Raw genomic sequence first — 25,909 nt, 5'->3', positions numbered from 1 at the left:
GGCTTTGGATTCTTCGTCCAAATCTTTTACCTGTTTTGGTAGGTCCCCTCCAAACAGGTAAGTCTTTTCGGTGGTCGTTTCCGTTCTGCATAATCCTGCAAATTTTGGGTCTAGTACCGGCTGTATGCTCTTCTTTCTGATACTATTTAGTTCATATTGGGTATTACAGAAGAGGGCCAGGGCATCTTTCTGGTGTTGATTCATATCTTCCTCATCCAGGGTTCGTGTGAATGCTGTTATCCCTGCGGTGAGGGTTTTAAGTACTTTTTGCAGTAAGACATCCCTTGTCCTGATGCTTGCTCCTACATGCTTCCAAATACATGCGTTCACGGTTGGGACATTAAGGGATTTACAGTTTCCAGATTGCAAGTGATGCCCCATGGTGTCAACTAGGGCTTGTCCCTGTAGCTGGTTCAGGGACATGTAATTAATATTTGCCGCTAACCTGGCTGGTAAATTATCCCCTGTGAGTTCTGGTTTTGCGAACTGAGCCACCATTTCAAGTAAGTTCCCACTCACCCCTTGCACTGAGTTTTCCATTAGTTCCTGTTCAGGGTCAGTCCAAATCTGCCCCGCTATGCTGTCCTGGGAGGCAATAGACGCCGAATACAGCCCTGAATAAGGTACTGCAGAGGGGCTGAATGTCTGCCCAGTAGAGCCAGACCCCCTCTGGAGTATTGCCTCCATCAGCCGCTCCATTTTCGTCCAGTGCTCTCGGGCACCTGGCTCTTGCGGCTTGTCCTGGACCAGCTGCCGCTCCAACGCGGTACAGAGCTTTCGAGCACTGACCGCTCGCGGTCGCTGGTCCCGCAGCTCAAACGCGTTCCAGTGATCTCGGTCACTGGTCGCTTGCTGCTCCTCCAATTCCTTCAGCCCCATAGGCCCCTGAGCCTAGGTGGCGTGGGGCTGTTCGAAATCCGAGTCGTCCGAAAGAACGGCTCTGTCGGTTTTACGTTTAGCCTTTCCACCCGCCGGTGGTGAGGCTAGCTCCGGCACAGGTGCTCCCGACAATGGTGACAGCCCTGCCGTCTGCCGCCGCTGGCTGCCCGTTCCTGCACAGCTTTCCCCCGCCAGCTTTTTTGCAGCTTTGGTTCGTCTTCTGTCCATCCTAGAGGTAAGAAAATACGTAGATCTCTTACCTGTCTTCGCTGGTTTTATACACCAGCCGTTTAGGAGGAATGTCCTTCCTCCATCGAAATGACTCGTACAATGCGTGTAGCGTAATGACGTGCATGCGGACTAGCGGGCACTTCATGGAGTCCCTCACGTGACTCCGAAGTAAAATTGCAGGTTAACATTGCATGGGCTACATCCAGCAAATTTTAACTGCTCCACTATAGGACCTTTTCTTCAGCATTTACCCACAATTGATTGATTAAGCTATGAAGTTGATGTTACTCGACACTGGAAGAATTCATTTCTTGGTATGGTTCAAACTATTTTACCCAAATTATTTTGGACAGTAAATCAATTTAAGGCAGCATATCATAAGGATTCAAAGGAGGTGAAACAACCTGCCACTTTCTCTGACTGAACTCTTTTGAGGACTGAAGCTGTGTAGTGCAATACATCACTTTAATGGCTGGAGATTTCTGATTGAAGAAGTAATCTATGGATTCACTTAAAAGATATTGAAGGAAATGACATGGAGAAAATGTACAGTAAGGATGGTTATGGCGCTGAAATACAATTCAATTCCATGAGCGAATTTTACAGGGATCACAATGGATAGCATTCTTACAAAATTAATTTAGTATTTGAAGTTGTAGTAACAGTATTGCTCTGAAAGTGTTTCTTATTATGGAACGTGAATGAATGCATAATTGTTGAGGTGGCAGTTGAGAAAACTGAAGCTGGATCAATAAATGGGTTTGGGGGTACTCAGGCCTTAGAGCTGTAAGTCTGTTCAACCCATCATCCTGAATGCAAACAGTAAACATTAATCTGATGATTGAATTAATATAGAGAAAGGATAACTTGTCTGGGATGCTGTAAAAGGAGAATACTGGCTGCAGTATCATGGTGAGCCTCGATTTTCCGGCAAATGCGTGTATTTTTGCATCTTTCAGTTGTGCCCTATTTGAACCACAGTGGGTAGAATCAGTAACAAACTGAATAAATCTTTTAGTTCAGAAAAATATCCAGCTATAATCCTGAAACAAAGTGGAAAATATGCACTGATTCTGCAAAATCAACAGCATTGGTAAATAATTAAAACTGCAGATGCAGGAATCTGAAATGAAAGTGTAAATATTGGAAGATCTTAGCAGGTCACATACCATCTGTGGAATGTAAAACCAGTCAAAGCCTTGGGTCAGCGGCCCTTCTCATTTCCCCATCCCCTCTCTGTCCTCAGTTCTGAGGAAGAGTCACTAAGTCAAAATGTTGACTGTTTTCTCTTTCCACAAGTTCTACGTGAGAGGATGAATTCTTCTAGCATTTTTGTTTTTGTTCCTGCTAAAATCATTTTGCATTTCCATCTCCAAAAATAAAAGCACCTGTTCTTCCAAGGCAACAGAGGGTACCATTGTTTCCTTTCAGGAGTTCCAGTTTGTACTTGAATTGAATGCATATTTTTTTTAAATCCGGTGGGAATGCAAAACCAAGAAACATAGAATCATCTGCTTTCTGTTTGGGACCCAGAAGGCTGTAAAGGAGAGGGGGAAATAAAGTGCTCGGAGTAATGATACAAATTCTTGCACAACATTGGCAAAAGGAGATTATACACCTGAGCAATCAGCATCCATGTATACAATTAGCACTGTCCTTTTTTAGATCAAGTGACTTGGATAGTATTAAAATTGGATAATCCCTTATTCAGAATCATGACTTGACATTGCAGATCTGCCCTCATAACAGAAAACAGTCCCAGCTCCTTCGATGAGCTGTTTTTGTCCGTGGGGACAGATTCCATCATTGTGGAGTCAAAACCATGCAGCTGAAGCATGTACTGTGCCTAAAGAAATTCTAGATTTTTTCCTTCATTTGTATTCAGCAGAGTGAGCGTAGGAACATCAGAAATTGAACATATAGTGCATTTCATCAGCTTTGGGGAGCTGGAGACCATTAATACATCACAAATTGACCATTAAAAAAACATTCAAGTGTTCCTATTAAAACCAAATGAAGAGACCAGAGGATTGTGCCTAACAACAGGCAATGGAATACATAATTTGATTAAAAATTGTTCTTATAAATAATATTGTGAGTTTTAGCAATTCCATCATCTGATATAACAAACTGATGGATCATCTCATTAACCTAATGTTTACAAGTCACAAGAAGGTACGTGTGTAGCAAGGAACTGCAGATTCTGGTTTACACCAAAGCTAGACACTAAATGCTGGAGTAAGTCAGCAGGGCAGGCAGCATTTCTGGATAGAAAGAATGGGTGACATTTCGGGTTGAGACCCTTCTTCTTCATACTGGCTGGAGAAGGGTCTCGACCTGAAACACCACCCATTCCTTCTATTCAGAGATGCTGCCTGCCTCGCTGACTTACTCCAGCATTTTGTGTCCATCACAAGAAGATAAATTCAATGCAGAATTTTGTACTGACTTTATACAATGTTTTTGAAATTATAAATGAATGGATTTGCATTATTAGAGAGAATACAGAGTTGAAGTTACAATCTGTAATCAGTTGAAGTTACTATCTACCTACTTGGTGACCCTCAGACTATCCTTGATTGGACTTTGTTGGCTTTACTTTCCACTAAATGTTATTCCCTTACCTTGTATCTATATACTATAAATGGCTCGATTTTATTCACGTATTGTCCTTCTGCTGATTGGATAGCACGCAACAAAAACTTTTCACTGTACCCTCGGTACACGTGACAATAAACTAAACTGAACTGAACTAAGGTCTGCCGTATTCTCTTGAATAACACAAGCTCACAGGATAAGAGTGCGCTCCTTCCACATTTTTATATGGGAGATCGTGGGATTTTAAGAGGTATGTAATTATTTGAGTTTAGCTCTGCTTTCTGTGATTTAACCAGTAAGTGGGCACTTAGCATATATATACATTTATACACATATGCACTTGGCATATATATACTTGCCTCAACATACAGTTGAGGCCAGTTCATTGGCTATATTTAAGAGGGAGTTAGATGTGGCTCTTGTGGCTAAAGGGATCAGGGGGTATGGAGAGAAGGCAGGTATGGGATACTGAGTTGGATGATCAGCGATGATCATATTGAATGGCGGTGCAGGCTCGAAGGGCAGAATGGCCTACTCCGGCACATATTTTCTATGTTTCTATGTTCCATATCTGTAACTGTATTTGGATAGAGCCCAGTTGTGTTGTATTTCAGCAATGCTTCAGATTATTTCCAAGCTCTTAAAATAATACTTGAAATATGTTGATGTCAAAGCGGAATCACAGAGTATGCTGTGGAAGTAGAACTGTATATAGTTGCCGAGTTTATGCAGGATGGAAGACTCACATTCTTGGAGAAACATGACCTCTCCTGATGGATCTTAATGGGCAGAGACTAACATCATGTAAGGAGGTTGACTAATACCATTGGGAGATTTAAAAAATGTTCTTGGAGATGATCACCCAAGCAGAATTTGGAAGGGAGAATGCCAAAGCTGGATGTAGAAACTAGGAGAATAATAAGAAAACTGGGAAAGCAAATATTTTAAAGAGGTGTTGTTTAATGGTATATATTTAAATTCAGGAAGTGTTAGGAAATATAGTAAACTGTGATAGGTCCCATCGGGCCACGAGAACTTATCCACCTTAATGCTTTTCAAGAGCATTATTGCTGATTGCATACACCTATCCGTCAATTAATAATAGTGCAGATGTTATGATAATAATATAATAATATTGCAGGAGTGTTAGTTTGGCATTCCTCTTCACTGAGGTTTCAAGTAATATTCCGTTGGGATAAAGAGCGAGTAACAAGCATGTAATATTAGCTAAAGAAAGAGCATTGGTTATGAGGATGCATGATATTTTAGAAATGCAGCAATGGGAGTCATAGGAATTGAACTGAAAAGCAAGAAAGGTCTGCTGCACAGTTGGGATTACACTACATTCACTAAATAATCATGCGAGGATAGAAGAGCAAGTATGTTTGCAAATTTATGAAAGATAACGTGACAGAAAAGGATTTCAATTCCCCTGACATTAATACGGAATGGAAATTGCAGAGAAGATAATGACATAGAAATATGTTGGCATTTGGGAAGGTGTGTAAAAAATGGAGTCTCTGATATGGTCTGCCACTGCAAAATTTTACTGCAAAATGTTAAATGAATTACAGCAGACCTGCCAAGATAAAAACCTTCATATGCTTCTATTTTCATAGCCAGCCAACACAACTATTCACTGTAGCTGAGAAATACAATCAATGTTCTTTTTTTTTAGGCGTTGGCCATGCAAGACTGGCTTTTACTTGGAACAGATCATTTTTCTCAATGAAATTATAAGATTTCTGTGAATCGTTCCCATGTTGATACAGTTGGGTGTTTCCCTGTGTCAAACACAACATAATAGACAATAGGTGCAGGAGAAGGCCATTTGGCCCTTCGAGCCAGCACCGCCATTCAATGTGATCATGGCTGATCATCCCCAATCAGTACCCCGTTCCTGCCTTCTCCCCATATCCCCTGACTCCGCTATTTTTAAGAGCCGTATCTAGCTAGAGAAAAACATTTTTCACACAGAGAGTGGTGAATCTCTGGAATTCTCTGCCACAGAAGGTAGTTGAGGCCAGTTCATTGGCTATATTTAAGAGGGAGTTAGATATGGCCCTTGTGGCTAAAGGTAACAGGGGGTATGGAGAGAAGGCAGGTACAGGATACTGAGTTGGATGATCAGCCATGATCATATTGAATGGCGGTGCAGGCTCGAAGGGCCGAATGGCCTACTCCTGCACCTATTTTCTATGTTTCTATGTTTCTATGTAGCTCTCTCTTGAAAGCATCCAGAGAAACTACCTCCGCTGCCTTCTGAGGCAGAGAATTCCACAGACTCACCACTCTCTGTGAGAAAAAGTGTTTCCTCGTCTCCGTTCTAAATGGCTTACTCCTTATTCTTAAACTGTGGCCCCTGGTTCTGGATCCCCCCAACACCGGGAACATGTTTCCTGCCTCTAGCGTGTCCAAACCCTTAACAATCTTATATTTTTCAATGAGATACCCTCTCATCCTTCTAAACTCCAGAGTGTACAAGCCCAGCTGCTCCATTCTCTCAGCATATGACAGTCCCGCCATCCCGGGAATTAACCTTGTAAACCTACGCTGCACTCCTTCAATAGCAAGAATGTCCTTCCCCAAATTAGAGGACCAAAACTGCACACAATACTCCAGGTGTGATCTCACTAGGGCTCTGTACAATAAGAATCGATACGCAGATGTTCAATGTCGTCGAAAGATAAATCTTCAAAACACAGTCTCTTAATTAATAGTTTCTTTATTGTCGTAAAAGCAGTAAGATATTCATCCCAAACTTCTTGTTTAAGTACATTTTGATCTTACTCATAGTCAGACTCGTGCATGGTGGAACCCGTGCATGGTGGAAAGCTGTGACCTCTCCCCCATGCTTCTTCTTCAAACTAAACTAAAAACTACTAGCGCGTCTTCGCGGGAATTGCAGCCTCAAACACGCCTCCGACTACGTAATAAATCCCTCCCACATAATTACAGGCAGATAAAATTTAAAGGTAACTGGTTATAGTTATAACATACTGCATTAAACTGAATGGGTACTACAACAGGACACTGATTTGCTGCTTTTCTAACTTTTAAAGTGATGCTCCTGACACCGAGTTGGAGGATATGCATGGAGTCAGAGGATGTAAGCGAGGTATTGAGTAGTCTGCACTGGTATTCACCAGGGGGAAAACATGAAGGATAATAAGATTAGTGCAGGGTACATTAATATGTTCTGGCAATTTGAGATCAAGAATGAGGTGGTGAGTCTCTTGAAGAGCATTAAAGTGGATAAATTCCTCATGACCTGATGGGACCTATCCCAGTTCACTGAGAGAAACAAGAGGGAAAATTGTTCTCGGGGCTTGACAAATACCTTTGTATCCTCTCTAGTCACCATTATGGTCCCAGACAACTGGAGAGTAGCGAATATTGTTCCTTTGTATAAGAAGTAAAATTAGGAAAATCTGGGAAGTAAAGGCCAGCGATCCACACCTCTATGGCAAGAAAGCTATTGGAGAGGATTCTTGAGATAGGATTTACTCGCATTTGGAAGAGAATGGGATAATTACTGCCAGTCAGCATGGCTCTGTGTGGGTAGCCATGTCTTACAATCTTGATTGTTTTTTGAGAATGTGAAGGTGATTAATGAGGGTGGGGCAGTGGATGGTGTCCACATGGACTGTAGTATGGCATTTGGAAAGGTCTTTCATGATGAAGTGATCCAGAAGACTAAAATGCATTGGATCCATGGAGAATTTGCATTTCAAAACTGGTTTACCTATGGAGGACAGAGTTATTGGTGGAAGGGTATGATTCTGGCCAGATGTCTGTGACCAGTGGTATTTTTCAGTGATTATTACTGGAACGTCACATGTTTGCGATAATTATAAACAACTTGGAGAAAATGTGTGCAAAGTTACTGCAGATGATGGTTCATATCGAAGGTAAACACAAAGTGCTGGAGTAACTTCGTGGTTCAGGCACAATCAAATGAAGAAAAAGATTGATGACGTTTGAAGAAGTGTTTCGAGGCAAAATGTCACCCATCCTTTTTCCTCCAGAGATGCTGCCTGACCCACTGAGTTACTCTAGCACTTTGTGTCTGTCCTTGGAGAAAATGTTAATGGGTGACACAAAAATAGGTGGAGTTGAAGACTGTGCCGAAGTCTGTCAAAGGATGCAGCAAGATATAGATCAGTTACAGATATGCGCAGAGAAATAGCAGATGGAATTTCATCTCGGCAGATGTTACGTGTTGTATTGGGGGTGGTCAAATTTTAGGGGAAAGTTTACAGTTAATGGCAGGATTCTTATGGGCATTGATGTAGAGAGGGATCTTGCAGACAAAGTCCATCGCTCCCTGAAAGAGGGAAACACAAGTTGATAGAATGGTTAAAGCTCAAGTTATGCTTACCTTCTTTGGACTGTAAGAATCATGTTGCAGTTTTAGGTCATATTTGAAGTACTGTGTGCAGTTAGAAACATAGAAAACATAGAAAATAGGTGCAGGAGTAGGCCATTCGGCCTTTCGAGCCTGCACCGCCATTCGATATGATCATGGCTGATCATTCAACTCAGTATCCCATCCCTGCCTTCTCTCCATACCCCCTGATACCTTTAGCCACAAGGGCCACATCTAACTCCCTCTTAAATATAGCCAATGAACTGGCCTCAACCACCTTCTGTGGCAGAGAATTCCACAGATTCACTGTGTAAAAAATGATTTTCTCATCTCGGTCCTAAAAGACTTCCCTCTTATCCTTAAACTGTGACCCCTAGTTCTGGACTTCCCCAACGTCGGGAAAAATCTTCCTGCATCTAGCCTGTCCAACCCCTTAAGAATTTTGTAAGTTTCTATAAGATCCCCCCTCAATCTTCTAAATTCTAGCATGTACAAGCCAAGTCTATCCAATCTTTCTTCATATGAAAGTCCTGCCATCCCAGGAATCAGTCTGGTGAACCTTCTCTGTACTCGCTCTATGGCAAGAGTTCTGGTCCCTCTCCATTAAAAGGATGTGGAGGCTTTGGAGAGGATGCAGAAGAGGTTTATGGGGTGTTGTCTGGTTGAGCAGGTATTAGCTATAAGAAGAGGTTGGATTGTTTTATTTTGGAGTGTTAAAAGTTGAGGAGAGACTTGATAGAAGTTTATAAAATTATGCGATCCATAGATAGGTAGACACTCATAATCTTTTTCCAAGGGTGTAAATGTCAAATACCAGAGGTATAGCTTTAAGGTGAGAGGACGAGGTTTAAAGGAGTTGTGTGGAACATTTTTTATACACAGACTGGTGGGTGCGTGGAACACACTGCCAGAGCCAATGGTTTGAAAGCAATGTGATTGTGTCATTTAGAAGCCTTTTGGATAGGCACATGGATGTGTAAGGAATGGAGTGATGTGGATTATGTGCAGGTAGAGAAGAGTAGTTCAATTTGACATCATGTTCATCAAAGACATTATGTGCTGAAGGGCCACTGCCTTTTTATTGTGTTGTACTGATCTATGCATGTTCATCTTTTCGTGCCTTTACAAGCAGAAAAAGAGATATCCATCAAGATCCCACTCACAATTCTTGGGCTTTAGTCTCATATGTAATATCTTCTTCCTGTGAAAAGTGGGGACTATTTTTGAGCCCCTCCCCCTCCTTCAGCCAGTGAGTTCCAGATTCCAGTGTGTGGGTTTAAAAGCAGTCCTCAATTTCCATATAAACCTCTTACCTTAAATTAACTCTGACTCGTTATTAATGTTTGCTTGGGGACAGTACTCCAACTTTGTGAAACCATATCAGTATAATATATGTCTTGACCAAATCGTAAAATGCATTTACATGCATAGAAATATGTAAAATACCTCTATGATATATGTGTGTAAAATTTGGAAAGGCATAGAAAGGGTAGCTACTTTTTTCCCTCGGGGCTGAATTCTTAAGTACAAGAGAACATTGTTTTAAGGTGAAAAAGAGAATGGTTAAAGGAGGTATGTGAGGCTTTTTTTTTTACACAGAGATGGACCACAAAAAAAAGTGGATTATGGAATACATAAATGTCTTCACAATTTCTTTTACATGTTTGCCTGGAATACGCTGCCAGGGAAGGGATAGAAACAGATAGAATTGCAATGTGTAAGAGGCATGCAGGGAGATATGAAAAGGCAGGGTATAAAGTGGATGATGTGCAGCAAAATCAGATTAGTTAGATTGGTATCATAGTTGGAGCAGAGATGGCCGGCCAAGGGAAATGTTCCTGTGCCGTAGTGTTTATGTTATTTTTTCTGTCCCATATCAAGCTTTTGGAAGAGATAAAGTTACATTAAATCTTGAAAACTAAACATGAGTGATAACAAACATAATCTAAAATTGAATATCTACATGTCCATAGTGTTTTACTTTGCATGCGCCCTGCCTCAGGCTGACATGCAAACCAATACCGGGAACAGGAAAATTCGATTGTTGAGAACAAATCAATGGAAATCTGTTGAAACACGACAAGAACTAAATTCTGCTGAACATTACATAATATTAATGGTACCATAATTAGTGGATTTATTGATTTATTGTTATTTTCCTTTGTTGATCTTTTGCTTGTCAAGCATTTTGTGGTAGAGTTTTGATTACCACAATTCTATATGTTTCAAGCAGTTGATATAGCAATGTTATAAATCTTGAATACATCTCAATATTTAATTTCTCTTGAAGATTTCTTAACTCCAAGCTGCCTCTGGGCACACTGAATTGTGAGTGAAGATCTATCTCGGCATCCATATTCTCCCTATCAAATTTATTGGAGCTCAGCTATAGTGTTACATTTGTTTTGCTTAAATTATATAGATTAGGATTTATTTATGTTCAATCAGTACCCTATTTTTGATCATATAGATCCTCATAGCAATGGTGACCAAGATTTGCACTTATGTGTGACTTTATTTATTCAGTAAGAAGTCTTTTGGTCAATATTGACACTTCATTTTTATTTTGCTAGGTGGTCCAGCATACAGGACAAGCCATTCCGGAAGGATTAGCAGTTGACTGGATTGGCAAGAATCTGTACTGGTGTGACAAAACTAAGATGACTATTGAAGTTTCTAAACTTAATGGACTTTATCAAACAGTCCTTCTGAACACAGGGGTGAAGAGCTTGAAGCATCTTGTGATAGATCCTCGCATTGGGTATGAACTTAATATTAAGAACTGCATTAACATATAATCAAAATATATACTCACATTGACTGAGCTACATCTAAATCTGAATTTAACAGAATAAAAATATGGTAAATCTAACTACTTAATGAAACTAATACCCCTTAAAAACGTCGTTGGCTTTTTACGATTTAATAGCAAAAGGTTTTGACCAACATTTCAACCATCCAGTGTTTGAATTCTTATATGCTCATCAAACGTAAATGTGTCCATGAAAATGGGAATTGTAAAGTTTAACAATTACCAATTATGTGAAGTCCAAGTTCATACGGCGATGGTCGTTTTAATATATATTTGAATTATTGTTCCCTTTATCAATATTTCTCTACAATGGTAAAAGATCATCTGAAAACATGTATTTAATTGTTGCATTTCTGTTTATATCATTGAGGCAAATGTCATTGTAAAAAAGTTTTTTTTTCTGAATCTGAAATATGTGATATTCTTAATATTTGAAAAATTAAGTGAAAAATATCTGGCCCAGCATTTGTGGATGTAATAGCAGCAAAGTTATAAACTTTCACTATCATGAAACTTAGAATAAAAGCAGCTTTGGCATTTCTGCAACAGTAATTCAGTGTTGAAATTCCAAAGTCACGGTCAGACAGTCCTCCTTCACCAGTACTGTTTGCATCCACTGCTGCTCTAGTTCAGGCAGATCAGTTGAACTGATGAAGCAGAGATGATTTCAATAGGATTATGGATAAGCAGATTTGGAGGATGGTGTAAGGAAATAGAACTGAATGCACAGATGACTCCAGTGTTTTTACAGTTCAGGTAACAGAAATTTGGCCTTATGGAATTTACAAATCACCACCAAAAAAGAATGGACTATGGAATAAAATGTTGTTCTTATAAATTTACTGTGATAAACAATTTATTTTTCAACTCTAATTTCTTGACACATGTGTAGATGTTGTGCCTTTGCATTACAGAAATTTGTGATACAGATGCAGGAGTCACCTGAATGCCTGTACAGATAATTGACATAGAGTGAACCCAATAAACTCTCCTTTTGCCATTCCCGATAAAACTGTACCAAGTCATATTTACTGATTAGCACAATGCTGCTGACCTAAAACCAACTTTACCTCACTAAGGTCATTAGTGATAGGAGCAGAATTAGGCCATTCAGCCCATCAAGTCTACTTTGCCATACAATCAGGCTGTCTATCGCTCCCTCCTAACCCCAATCTCCTTCCTTCTCCCCATAACCCCTGACACCCATACTAATCTAAAATCTATCTGTATCTGCCTTACAAATATCCATTGACTTGGCCCCCACAGCCTTCTGTGGCAAAGAAATCCACAGATTCACCACCCTCTGACTAAAGAAATTCCTCCTCATCTCCTTCCTTAAGGAACATCCTTTAATTCTGATTAATTATTTTTTTAATTTTAATTAAATTCAACTTTACCACAATAATGTGCTTTGAGAATATTTAAATAGTTCATTAATAATTATGCACTCTTGCTTTGACTGTACGATCTCCTCCCTGAGTGCTGTTTGATGGTGCCAGAGTTATAGCAACATTTGCAGCAAAATATTTCAGATTTAAAAATTTAATACGAAACATGAAAAATCTAAAACCATTCATTTGATCAGTTAGCAGCATAAAAAGAGTAAGTGGGGTTAAGCTTCAATCCTTATGCTATTTTTTCAGACAGATTAGAATTGCAATGACTTTTGTACTGCAAAAACTAATTACTACTTCCTACTTTATTCCATCTCAGGTTATTAACATTGGCCTTCATCAGACAGGGTATTGAGTATAACAGTTAGGATGTTATGTTATTGTTGTAAAAGGTGGCGAATAAGCACATTTGGAGTTTTGTGTTCTGTTCTGGTCACCCTACTATAAGAAAGATATTTAGGAAGATGTTGCCAAGACTTGAGGACCTGAGCTATAGGGAGAGGTTGGGCAAGCTAGGACTTATTCTCAGGAGCACAGAGATTGAGCAGTGATCTTATGGAAGTATATATGATCATGAGGGGAGTAGATAAGTTTGATGCACACTTTTAGAGCAGGAGAATCAAAAACATGAGGACATAGGTTTAATGTGAGACAGGAAAGATTTAATAAGAACCAGAGGGGCAATTCCTTCACACAAAGAGTGGTAGGTATATAGAATGAGCTGTCAGAGGAGGGTGTTAGGACCAGTACTAATAGAACATTTAAAAGACTTTTGGATTGGTACATGGATAGAAAAGGTTTAGAGGGATATGAGCCAAACACGGGCAGGTGGGACGAGTTAGATGGGGTATCTTGATCAGCATGGGAAAATTGGGCTGAAGGGTCTGTTACAATTCTGTATGACACTTTCACTACATTTTCCAAATCCCTTCTCCCTGATGTCTGTCGTCTTTATGGCGCAATTACTCCACAAGGTAGAAATGTTTAATCGTAAATGTTCACAGAGTGACGATACTATTCATAAGGCAAATGATAAAGTACAAAATAAGATTCTTCTTGAAATGTTAGCTGTTTCCAATATTTTCAGGGGGATTTTTAAAATTTAAAAATGAGTTATTTAACAGATATTTACATAACTATTTTTGTTCAGATATTTATACTGGACCGATCACGGTGAAAATCCATACATTGGCCGCGTAGGAATGGATGGAACTAATCAACACATTGTTATAAGCACAAAAATCATAAAGCCAAGTGGTCTGTGTCTGGATTATGTGAATAACAGGCTGTATTGGGCAGATGATAAGCAAGGATATATAGAGTTTGCAGACCTGGATGGATCCAATAGACATAGAGGTAGGTAAGGCTGTTTTTTTTTCTCCCATTTTGAACTATGTACATTTTTACAACAGCAAATTTGGAGAAATGTGTTTTGGAGAAATTCATAATTCTTGAAGTTTGTTTATATAAGGGCGGCACAGTGGTTCAGCTGTAGAGTTGCAGCCTTACAACACCAGACCCGGGTTTGACCCTGATCCCGGGTGCTATATGTATGGAGTTTGCACGTTCTCCCTGTGACCACGTGGGCTTTCACCGGGTGCTCTGGTTTCCTTTCACATTCCAAAAATGCAGGTTTCTGGGTTAATTAGCCTCTGTAATAGTTACTCCTAGTGTGTAATGCACAGGCGATCGTTGGTCGGTACATACTCGGTAAGTCAAAGGGCCTGTTTCCACACTGTATCTTTAAACTAAACTATACTAAATTCAAAAAAAGAAAATCAACAATAGGTGATGGGAGTCATTTGTAATAGCTGTATCTGAAATGCAAATATGGATACCATTTATGAATAGGCATCTTAATGGATTGGTTACAGTGGGGGGGGGGGGGGATCAAATAGGTTTCTATTTTCAAGTGAAAACAGTTTTAACAATTTTACATGTGATGTTTTTGAAATCATCATACATAACTCATTCATGTGAAAACATTTAACATATTGAATTTTTCCAAATTTTGTAGATTGCTCATTTGATATAAGTGCTTTGTTTTACATGTGGGAGGAAAACTGTTAAGAGTTTCCCTATGTAGTTTTTAATTTGTGGCGACTATCTTCTTTGGAAGTCCATCATTGAAAGATATGTGACTCCCCTGGATTGATTCTTGGATTATTTGATACATTTTCTCTCAGAGAAGAACAAAGCAATAGTGGTTTGATAGTTGTGAGTGAAGTTTAATTTAAAAAAATCAGCCCAGAATTGAGTAATGGAAGATTTTTAACCTGCAGTTAAGTTTAATAGTTTTCTGCTGAATTTCAGGAAATAATATAAAAAATAGGTCTAGAATCAGTTTCTGTATTAAATTTTGATTCTAGCTTTTAAAAATAATTATTTTCAAAAAAAAGTAGATTTTGTCCTCATTTTACGATGAAAGTTCATTGAGCCCTTGTTGCCTCCGTCAAGATTGGAGATTTACTAGATTGTGGATTGCAGTAGCAAATGCATTTTCTATCACTCTTGAGTGTAACGTTGGTGTATAAAGCAATTTACTGCACCATATGCAGTTGCCGTTTAAAAATGCATTTGGTATTTTAAAATTGAATCTAGTGGGTTGTGGTGCACATTTTTTTAAAGTCCTGAAAATCGAACTTAGGTTGATCATAAACTTAAAAGGAAAACTGGTTTTATATTTCCACCTAAAGCTTCGTTGATGAGCATGACTATACTGCATTCTTACAGGATTTTAAGTCTTCTGCCATTTGAATTTTTCATTACTTATTTGTGACAACTGAAAGAATATTATAACTGCAGTCAAATGTATGCACAGAAAATGCAAAATTTTGCAGGAATTCACAAAGGAAAATCTTCAACATCAGAGTAAAATATATTCTACAGCTGTCATCTATGCTTACTATTTATAGATTTCACACAGGTTGATACTTAGAAGGAATCAAATTGTCAGATTTGAAATAGCACTCAGGGCATGCGTTCTTGACATTGTAAAGCAGAATTAAAATTTATCCTAGGTTGATGATTAATTTCAGCAAAATGTCCTACTGAAAATATGATGGATATGTGAATTGTGTATCCCCATTAAGAACATTTTTAAAATGCTGATGGGAGTGATTGAAGGATTTTAACTTTACAGCCAAACTTTCTTCAGTTATCAGCAACCCCCCCCCCCCCCCCCGGTCCCAGTTGCCAATAATGGAACAAAATAGACACACTCTTTTTTGCATGAATCTCTGATGGATTAATGGGTACATGCAACATGTGTGTGAAAATGAATGCTACAATCTGGCAGAAGCAGCTGTTTCTAATTGGCGCTGATTTGCTTGAACTTAGTCAGGATGCTTTAATAGGTTTCCCCATCGCACCACAAATCAACAGGACTTTTGTCAGGGTTGGGCTAAGATTTCTCATCGACATCTGTACAAGTCTTGAGTAAGGACAAAATTGGGTTTGACCTGACAGTCTGCTTGCTTTTGAATTAGTATTTTGTTTAATGGACTGCCAGTATTTGTGGAACAGTATCCAATTTGATTTCCAAGTGCATACAATTTGCATTCCATTGAGTTCACTCTGTGTATTAAGTTGGCCCTTTGATGTAAATTGAGAGTTTGTTTTATTAGGATTTAATTTCAAAGTACAGTATATTATTTTTAGATTATTCTTTTGTTTGGTGATGAAGAATCCCCAAATCATCTCTTCCTATCACCTGTTGAACCAAATAAAACATGTATTACAAGGGTTTATGCATTGTTTTATATATTTGAAGTGATAAAGGGAAACATTGGTGTAGCTGCATGTTGACATAGGAATTATTCATTGGAAGTTACATGTGCTTTGTGGCCAATTAGTTTTACAATGTGGATTGTTGTACCTTGCAATTTCCCAATGTAATGCATTAATATAACCATATCCTGTTGCAGTTCATAATCAAGATATCCCACATGTATTAGCGGTGACATTATTTGAAGACTACATCTATTGGACAGATTGGAAAACTAAGTCGGTCAGCCGTGCTCATAAAACCACAGGCTTGAACAAGATTTCACTAATCAGCTCTTGGCATCAGATCATGGACATCCATGTGTACCATCCTCATAGACAACCAGATGGTAATTGTTTGTGACATACTCTATGTTTTCAAGTTATTAAGTTAAGTCATTCATTTAATTGGACAATTTGTTTAAATTATGAGTGGGAAATCATTCTATTTAGGAACAATCAGATTGCAATAACGCAATATTATTGAAGAGAAAAGAAGTGCATAATGTTTTAGCATTTAAAAAACTGTACATTAGCATTCAATAAGTTTAGTTTATTAATGTCATGTGTATCGAGGTACAGTGAAAACATTTTCTGCTATCCAGTCAAAGAAAAGACTATACGTGATTACAATGAAACCGCCCACGGTGTACAGATAAAGGCTACAACATTTTGTGTAAGATATAATCTGATTAAAGAAAGTTCATAGGTCTCCAAAGAGGTAGATGAGGGGGGTCAGGATCGCACATGCTAAACATAATTTAATCAACCTACAGGCGTTACATCACTTTCAATGTCCCATGTCCCACTGACTGAACATGAACTTTGTGGAGTGCCATAACATCACATCATCTAGATTTAGAATCAAATGCTTAGTTTTTACTGACTTCACTTGAATTTTATAACAATGCCTTCAGAATCCACATTTAATAAACTGTGTGAAGGGTGCACTTGGCATTCATCTACATTTCACAATAACCACATTATCCAGTGTCTTATATACTCTTGCTATTTCAGGATTTCAAAAGATATTTGACATTTACCTTCAGATGCAGACAAAATTGCAAGCTTTGAGTGAGTCATGGGTTGCAGATTATGAGCCATGGTGTCCTTATTAAGTAGCTGTTTCTAGCTCTTCGCAGGATGTTATTATGTTTCCAAATATACAATAAAAACCTAAGATATTGGCCCTAGGAGATTTATAATCCAGTATTTGTAAGACATTTCATGTAAGGTGAATGTTTTACAGTTCTGAATGAGATTAAATAAAATACAGTATGGACTATAAGAGTAAGTGTGTTCGTATACATCAGAAAGATGCACTGTGAATAGATATAAGAGCCATAATGGGATGAAGTTCAATTATTCTAATATGGAGAAGGGTGAAAAAGTGTGTAAAAGATAAGGAGCATTAAGGATTTCTGCCTGATGTTGCCTGACCCACTGAGCTACTCCAGCACTCTATATCTTTTTAAGGATTTCTAAAATGTGTAGAGGACAAATTTGAACATCAGCTTTGGAGCCAACTAGGTTTGTTTCAGTAAATGTTTCAATGAATGTTCTCCGATAAAGAAAAATAATTATGGTGACTGAGGACAGAGAGCAGCATGTGGTGGAATCCCCAGTTTTAAGACCATGCTTTCCTTGTGGTTATTGGGAAACATTTCTCAATTCTTGGATGAATTGTGAGGCATATGGAAGCAAATTTAGGGTTTAGACATTAAGCAAAGTAATTTATTTTGGCATAACACAAGTGATGGTATTCTCTTGTAGTTGTTAGTGCCAAAGGTCGATATATTGAGAAGTATTTGAAGATGTCTAAAGGAAGAACTTTTCCTCAGGGTTTTTGAGAAATTCATGTTCTTTTTCTTCACGCCAGCAGCTTTGTAGCCACCAATGGTTCAGGGGTTATGTTGCCTGAGATTATAAAGTAGATGGAGCAGTGGTCCGCTGAGCAGTGTTCAACACTGGCCATGATGCAAATTATGTGGTCACCCTTCCAGTCTCGCACTCAGCTGGTGAAGTGATGTAAATGGAGCTTGTGTTTGGATTTTGAAGCACCAATGCATGTTGATTGGACAAAACAGGATGTTGGATATGTGCTCCTGTTAATTCTGGCCAAATTGGAGATGCCAGGACACTAAAATTGAGAAAAGGCTTCTGGGCTGCTAGGCCATTTGGTCAATTTAAATGTGCCTTCTGCAGAAATGGGACAAGCTGCAGAAAATGGTGCCAGCTTGTCTAGATCCCAGATAAGAGTTGCTGTGAAAGAATGAGTGATCTGAAGATTCTTACAATTAGGTGTAAATTGCATGAAATGGATTGGGTGAATGCAAACCAGACATACACATTGTAAATATTGTTGCAAAGCTTTACTTTACTAGATGTTGATTGGGTTAAGTGTTGAGCATTGTCCGGGTTTCTTGAATATCTGGGCAAATGTTGCTATGTTTGCTTCCTTCCAGAAGCTGCGTTTGAATACAATGTATTGGTTACAGTATTAATGGGTTAGGGAAATGTCTATCATGTACTGTGTAAATCAATATCTGTTATTGGACTGTAAAGAGACCACCCACATATGGTTTGGCCCCTCAAGGTTCGGGGACCTATAAAAGATAGCTCCCACGAGGTCCTGTGTCGATCTTCTGGAAGAACGCTTGGGACTGCGTGACCTTTTGGAGTGTCTCTACTTGCACGAGGCTAGAAGGGCTTGGCCAAGCAAATACAAGGATCAAACCCATGGTGGTTAGGTATAGGGAACTGTTATTGTGTTTTTTCCAAAATAAAGTTTAGATGCGCAAGTGCTTGACCCAGTATTTTATTGACTGAAACTAGACTGGGAGGAAGCTTAGAACGAGCTATTTACACTCCAAGCATTTTGTCAGGAGGTGAAATGTATTGGAATGTACAGGACCAATATCCTGGCGGGGAGATTTGCAAAGGATACTGGGGAGACTTTAAACTAGAACGGTTGGGGGGAGGGACTCAAATAGGGAAAGCTAGCAGTCAGTGTGTGAGGCAGGAGGCAGAGAAGGGTAGCACTCTGACCCAAAATGTAGGGGAGAAAGAAGAAAAAGACAATAAACAGAGAATAAGAGAGGGTGGGTTTCTTAAATGAGGTGGAGGTGTTGCATTGCTTATCAGGTAAGATATTACAGCAGTGCTTTGGCAGGATAGATTAGAGGGCTCGTCTAGGGAGGCTATTTGGGTGGAACTGAGAAATGGGAAAGGGGTAGCATCACTTATAGGGGTGTATTATAGACCGCCAAATGGGGAGCGAGAATTGGAAGAGCAAATATGTAAGGAGATTGCAGATATTAGTAGTAAGCACAAGGTAGTGATTGTGGGAGATTTCAATTTTCCACACATAGACTGGAAAACACATTCTGTAAATGGGCTGGATGGTTTGGAGTTTGTAAAATGTGTGCAGGATAGTTTTTTGCAGCAATACATAGAGGTACCTACTAGAGAAGGGGCGGTGCTGGACCTCCTGTTAGGAAATGAGACGGGTCAGGTGGCAGAGGCATGCGTTGGGGAACAGTTCGGGTCCAGTGATCACAATACCATTAGTTTCAATATAATTATGGAGAGGGTCAGAACTGGACCTAGGGTTGAGATTTTTGATTGGAGAAAGGCTAACTTTGAGGAGATGCGAAAGGATTTAAAAGGAGTGAATTGGGACATTTTGTTTTATGGGAAAGATGTGGAAGAGAAATGGAGGACATTTAAAGGTGAAATTTGAAGAGTACAGAATCTTTATGTCCCTGTTCGGTTGAAAGGAAATAGGAAAAATTGGAAAGAGCCAGGGTTTTCAAGGGAAATTGGACATTTGGTTCGGAAAAAGAGAGAAATCTACAACAATTATAGGCAGCATGGAGTAAATGAGGTGCTTGAGGAGTATAAAGAATGTAAAAAGAATCTTAAAAAAGAAATTAGAAAAGCTAAAAGAAGATATGAGGTTGCTTTGGCGTAAGGTGAAAGTAAATCCAAAGAGTTTCTACTGCTAAATTAATAGCAAAAGGATAACGAGGGATAAAATTGGTCCATTAGAGAGTCAGAGTGGACAGCTATCTGCAGAGCCAAAAGAGATGGGAGAGATATTGAACAATTTATTTTCATCGGTATTCACCAAGGAGAAGGATATTGAATTATGTGAGGTAAGGGAAACAAGTAGAGTAGCTAATGGAAACTATGAGATTCAAAGAAGAGGAAGTACTGACACTTTTGTGAAATATAAAAGTGGATGAGTCTCCAGGTCCGGACAGGATATTCCCTAGGACATTGAGGGAAGTTAGTGTAGAAATAGCAGGGGCTCTGTCAGAAATATTTCAAATGTCATTAGAAACGGGAATAGTGCCGGAGGATTGACGTACTGCGCATGTTGTTCTATTGTTTAAAAGGGTTCTAAGAGTAAACCTAGCAATTATAGGCCTGTTAGTTTGCCTCAGCATTACATTGTATTCTAGCCCTCTTGAAATAAATGCTAGGATTGCGTTTGACTTCTTCCCTACTGATTCAGCTTGCAAATTAACTTTTTGGAAATCCAGCACAAGCACTCTCAAGTCCTTTTGCATCTCCGATTTCTGGATTTTCTCCACACTTAGAAAATAGTCTGCATCTTTATTCCTACTACCAAAATGCATGACTCTACACTTTACTACACTATATTCCATCTGCCACCGCAGCCCACTCTCCCAACCTATCCAAGTCCTTCTGCAGAGTCCCTGCTTTCCGTATACGACCTGCGACCTACGACTTAAATTTGAACTCCAAGAAGAAGGTTTTGCAATTAAGGAAAAAATCTAGAATATATTACAAAATTGGACAACTCTTTCCAAGGCCCATTACAAGCTTAAACAAATCTGAGAGACATATGTCTGCATGTTTATGATTAAATATAATTTATTCACAACATTGTAATGGAAGGCAGACACAAAAAGCTGCAGTAACTCAACGTGTCAGGCAGCATCTCTGGAGAAAAGGAATAGGAGAAATTTCGGGTCGAGTCATTCCTTCAGACTGCTAAAAAAATATGTCAGCAGTTAGAAATGAAATGGTCTAAAGAGGGAGTCGAAGAGGAGTGGTACCGGTGGAGACGGGGAGTGTAATTTTCATTGTTGGGCCAGAAATATTTCCGTGTTATGCAACCCTCATAAAGTAGAAAATGCACAAAAGTGGATTTTATAAAATATTAAGAAATTGAATGGTGCTAATTTTCAGACGATCTGGGTGTCCTTCTACATTAATTTCTGAAAGTTAACATACATTTCACAATCAATTAGAAGGAAAATGGTACTTTGACCTTTATTGCACAATTATTTAATTACAAGAATGGAGATGCATTATTCCAGTTTAACGGAGCCCTATTAAGACTGTATCTGAAATACTCAGCATATAGGTCATTATCTCATTATGTGTGATAAAAGGAGCACAGTAAAGGTTCCTAGTTATATCCTTGGAATTAAAGGTACTCCTATGAGGCCAAATTAAGCAGTTTGGTCCATACTCTGGTGAGTTTTGAAGAGCAAGAACCGATCACCTTAAAATATAAAGTATTCTGATAAGGTTTAACAGGGTAGATCCTGGGATGGTGTTTCCCCGGGCAGTGATTTTGAGAACTGTAAGTTACAGTCTCAGAATATGTATTGAGCTAATTAAAATTGAGGAATGAAGAACATTCTTCAGCTAGAGGATGCTGAATCATCAGAATTGTTCAGCTACAAAGTTTGTGGAGGTTTGGTAGCTGAGCATGTTCAACGCAGAGATTGATAATTTCTTGGTATTAAAAAATAAAAGGTTCATGTAGAGAAGTGATGCTGAGAAGAAAGAACTCCTGCACCTTTCCCTTAGGAAATCCCCTCACTGTAATTGTAGGTGAGCATTACTTGTGATCCACAGCTTCCATCCCCACATGCCCACCTGCTGCTTTTCTCTTCCTCTGATGCCCCAAATTATCAACATGTTGCAAATAGGCTTCAAAACTACCCAAGCCTTCAATGCAGGCTTGACAACACCTTTTGTATCTGCTCTCATCAAGCGTTAGCTTATCTGAGTTTTATATAAGCTCTATGCAGTGTTATTTTTCCTAATTATTTTAATCTCAAATCTCTTGGACAAGTTTTGCCCAAGAGCCTGTTTCCATGCTGTATGACTCTATGACTCTTCATCAACTGCATATAAACCTTCATTATTTCAGGTTAAAATTGTTTACCCATTATCTTCCATTTCAGTTCCTAGACATCCATGCAAGATAGCCAACGGCGGTTGCAGCAACCTTTGTCTGCTGTCTCCAGGAGGAGGATATAGGTGTGCCTGTCCCACAAATTTCTATTTGGCCGCTGATGGAAAAACTTGCCTCTCCAATTGCACTGCGAGCCAGGTATTGAATGAATGTGAAAGACTCTGTCTTTAAACATGTCATATAAACACGTTAATCTAACAAGAATAAATATTTTGCCTCCTTGTACCAACCTTGTAAGCTCCTTTAAAAATCCTGTGCCCAGGCACCACACAACAATATAATCAATCATCCATCAGTCCTGGGTAGACAAGAAACTGCAGGCGTCAAAACATTGAGCAAAAAACAAACTGCTGGATGAACTCAGAGATCATTGACTATATTTAAGAGGGAGTTAGATGTGGCCCTTGTGGCTAAAGGGATCAGGGGGTAGGAAGAGAAGGCAGGTACAGGATACTGAGTTGGATGATCAGCCATGATCATATTGAATGGCAGTGCGGGCTCGAAGGGCCGAATGGCCTGCTCCTGCACCTATTTTCTATGTTTCTATCAGGCAACTTCCGTGGAGGGAAATGGCAGGACATGCTTCCATTTGGGACCCTTCTTCAGACTCTGATACAAGGGTCCCAAACTGAAATGTTGTCTGTCCATTTCTCGCCACAGATGCTGCTTGACCCCGTTAGCTTCTCAACACTTTGTTTTTTTTATACATCGATGTCCATATGACTGATGAGATCCAAATTTTTTAAAAAATTATTTTTAGAAAAACGTTTTTTTGAAAGATATATTCATGTGTTCCAATTACATGACCTCTGTTATAGGTTAACAGTGATAATCAAATTCTCAGTATTTCCATCATTGTATCTTGAAAATGATCAGAATTTTCGGATTTCAGCACAAATTATTGCCTAGCACACTTTAGAAACATAGAAACATAGAAAATAGGTGTAGGAGGAGGCCATTCGGCCCTTCGAGCCAGCATCGCCATTCATTGTGACCATGGCTGATCATCCCCTATCAAGAACCCGTGCCTTTCTCCCCATATCCCTTGACAACTTTCTGTTGTCGAATATCTATTCTTTATGGGTGTTAATTGAAATTACCTTACAGAAATACGTCAAAATATATCAATTATTTCTAAATTAAAGCAAAATATTCTAAATAAATATACCCCAGAGAATGATGACATTGTGACACCATCACATTATGCTAGCACTGTCCCGCTGTCTGTACTCAACTCTTCCAATTTTGCCATGTCCATATTTACTTCTGCAGCTCTGTGGAATTGATCAGCTTGGCAGTCCTGATTCTGCAACCATACAGAGTAAATAATGAGCATCAACTGCGTCTTACGTAATAGAATTTGAAGGCCTACCTTTCCAAACACTCAATGTCCTGTTGACAGCTTGGCATTGTCGAAGGTTTCTTTAACAGTTATTCAATATCTCTGACCAGATTTTAATACATAAAGTAAATTAAACTTAAAATGTAAAAATAAAAAAGTCTGTGTATTAGTGCAAATTCACAATTAATAACATGTCATGGCAGTGCCAGTGCAATATTCCATTGCTGAGGTTGGTTTCTTGCAGCTGCTCACGTCAACTATCAAGTCCAATACTCATAGAACACTTAAAATGGGAATTGTCAGTAATTGGAAAAGGGAGGCAGAAGCAAGTACTAGCTGGATGTTTGATAATCATGCCAAGAAGATTCCAGTGATTGAATAATCCCCACAATTCATTGACCATAAAGATTTAAAGCTTATTATGGCTATCTATGATTTTGTTTTTATGCATGAGGAATATGCATGTAAGGAGAAATTATATGACATTCTAATTGATCACAAAATCCATGATGAATAATTATTTTTTCAAAGTTCTCTCCTGATTGTCATGCTGTGTTATTTTTTGTGAACTCGAGCTGAAAACAGGATAGCCTCTTCACTGTTAATGAGCCTTCCAACACTTCTTTGCAAATATCAGAGATGAGGATTATCCCCCAGCTGTCTGAGCTGCCTCTAAGTCAACAACACAGAAGTCGTGAGCAGCATGGCCGACTATCTTTTGCCCCAACAGCGAAGAATAAGAGAGGCAAAATGCATGAAAGTGATTTGAAATTACTCTCCCCAAGTACTCTAAATCTTGTCAAAAAAGGCTTACTGATCAATAATAAGACTCCACTGGAAATACTGATCAATAATAAGACACCACTGTTTTATCACATGTTTTCACCAGGTTGGGTAATTGTGCATTCATAATCAAAGAATGATTTTTAACAATGGTTCAAGTTACTTTTTATTGCAATGTAAGCTGTTCATCTGAATTTTATCTGTAGTCTAATTATATAATGTTTTCGTAACACTGTCTCAATAGTTTGTCTGTAGCAATGATAAATGTATTCCATTCTGGTGGAAATGTGATACAGAAGATGACTGCGGAGATGGATCAGATGAGCCTGATGATTGTCGTAAGTATTTTAAATCATTTTGCTGACTTTTTTAATGCATTTATTTGCTTCCACTTTCCAATCTACAGTAAATCCCAAGTATATCCAAATAAATATTTGCCAAAATGCCATTTTCATGAAAAATGTTTTACTTTTTTGCGGCTTATATGAAATTTCTACTGCCTACATGCAAGTAAAAATCAAAAAATTTCCATCCACACTAATGAAATTGACTACAGCATTTGAAGTCATAGAGCATGGAAACAGCTCACTGAGTCCGCATCAATTATCAACCACCTATTTACACTGATCCTACATTAATCCCATTTTTTATTCCCCTCTTATCTTCATTAGACACCTTTCTTGAAATTCTGCCACTTGCCTACACACTCAAAGAAGTTTACAATGCCATTTAATCTACCAACTCACAGGATGTGGGGGGAAACTAGAGCACCCAGGCAAAACACTCACTCACATGGAGCACATGCAAACACCACACAGACAGTCATGATTGAATGCAGGAACTGTGAGGCATAAAATAAGTAATATGTTATTTTTTCATTTACTGCATCAATGACTAAATAAGAACATATTATTTATATTATGAGCCAGCCACGTTGTAGTAATAATTAGGTGGATTAAATAGATGGTTGCAACTTCTTTACATTTATTCTGTATGTGTCTTTTAAGTTTCAGAGTCACCACTCTGCATGTATCACAGATTAACTATATTTCCTTCTTTCTGTAAATTATGCTTCTTTGAACTTCCCAGCTGAATTTAAATGCAGGCCAGGTCAATTTCAATGTGGTACTGGAATATGCACTAAACCTGCCTTCATCTGTGATGGCGAGAATGACTGTGGGGACAATTCAGATGAAGCAAACTGTGGTTAGTACTGCATCTGAATTACATACCTCAACATTCAAAATATTTATGTTGCTTGCCTGATATTGATTATAAATACTGAGTATATTAAATTTATTCTTAATTTTCTAGAGACACATGTTTGCCTTCCAAGTCAGTTTAAGTGCTCGCAAAAAAGACGATGCATTCCTGTTATCTTCAGATGTAATGGTCAAGATAACTGTGGGGATGGAGAGGATGAAAGCGATTGCCGTGAGTTTAAAGCACCAGCATTTGAGCATAAGAAACCATGCATCTTTCTGAATTCTAGTTA

General features: G+C 38.8%; 1 protein-coding gene across 1 annotated transcript in view; it reads left to right on the top strand.

Moving 5' to 3' along the window:
* lrp1b (LDL receptor related protein 1B) overlaps positions 1-25,909 on the top strand; it is a 1,292,371-nt gene that overhangs the window by 1,105,789 nt on the left and 160,673 nt on the right. The window contains exons 59-65 of the mRNA XM_033023505.1: positions 10,651-10,838; positions 13,434-13,639; positions 16,210-16,398; positions 22,279-22,427; positions 24,659-24,752; positions 25,504-25,620; positions 25,729-25,848. Of these exons, the coding sequence (XP_032879396.1) occupies positions 10,651-10,838; positions 13,434-13,639; positions 16,210-16,398; positions 22,279-22,427; positions 24,659-24,752; positions 25,504-25,620; positions 25,729-25,848 (1,063 nt within the window). The remainder of the gene's footprint in view (positions 1-10,650; positions 10,839-13,433; positions 13,640-16,209; positions 16,399-22,278; positions 22,428-24,658; positions 24,753-25,503; positions 25,621-25,728; positions 25,849-25,909) is intronic.

The sequence above is a fragment of the Amblyraja radiata genome, chromosome 7, assembly GCF_010909765.2.
Source record: "Amblyraja radiata isolate CabotCenter1 chromosome 7, sAmbRad1.1.pri, whole genome shotgun sequence".
In the NCBI taxonomy this organism is placed as follows: domain Eukaryota; kingdom Metazoa; phylum Chordata; class Chondrichthyes; order Rajiformes; family Rajidae; genus Amblyraja; species Amblyraja radiata.
The sequence above is the reverse complement of the archived record's forward strand: the minus strand, read 5'-3'. Positions and strand labels throughout refer to the sequence as shown.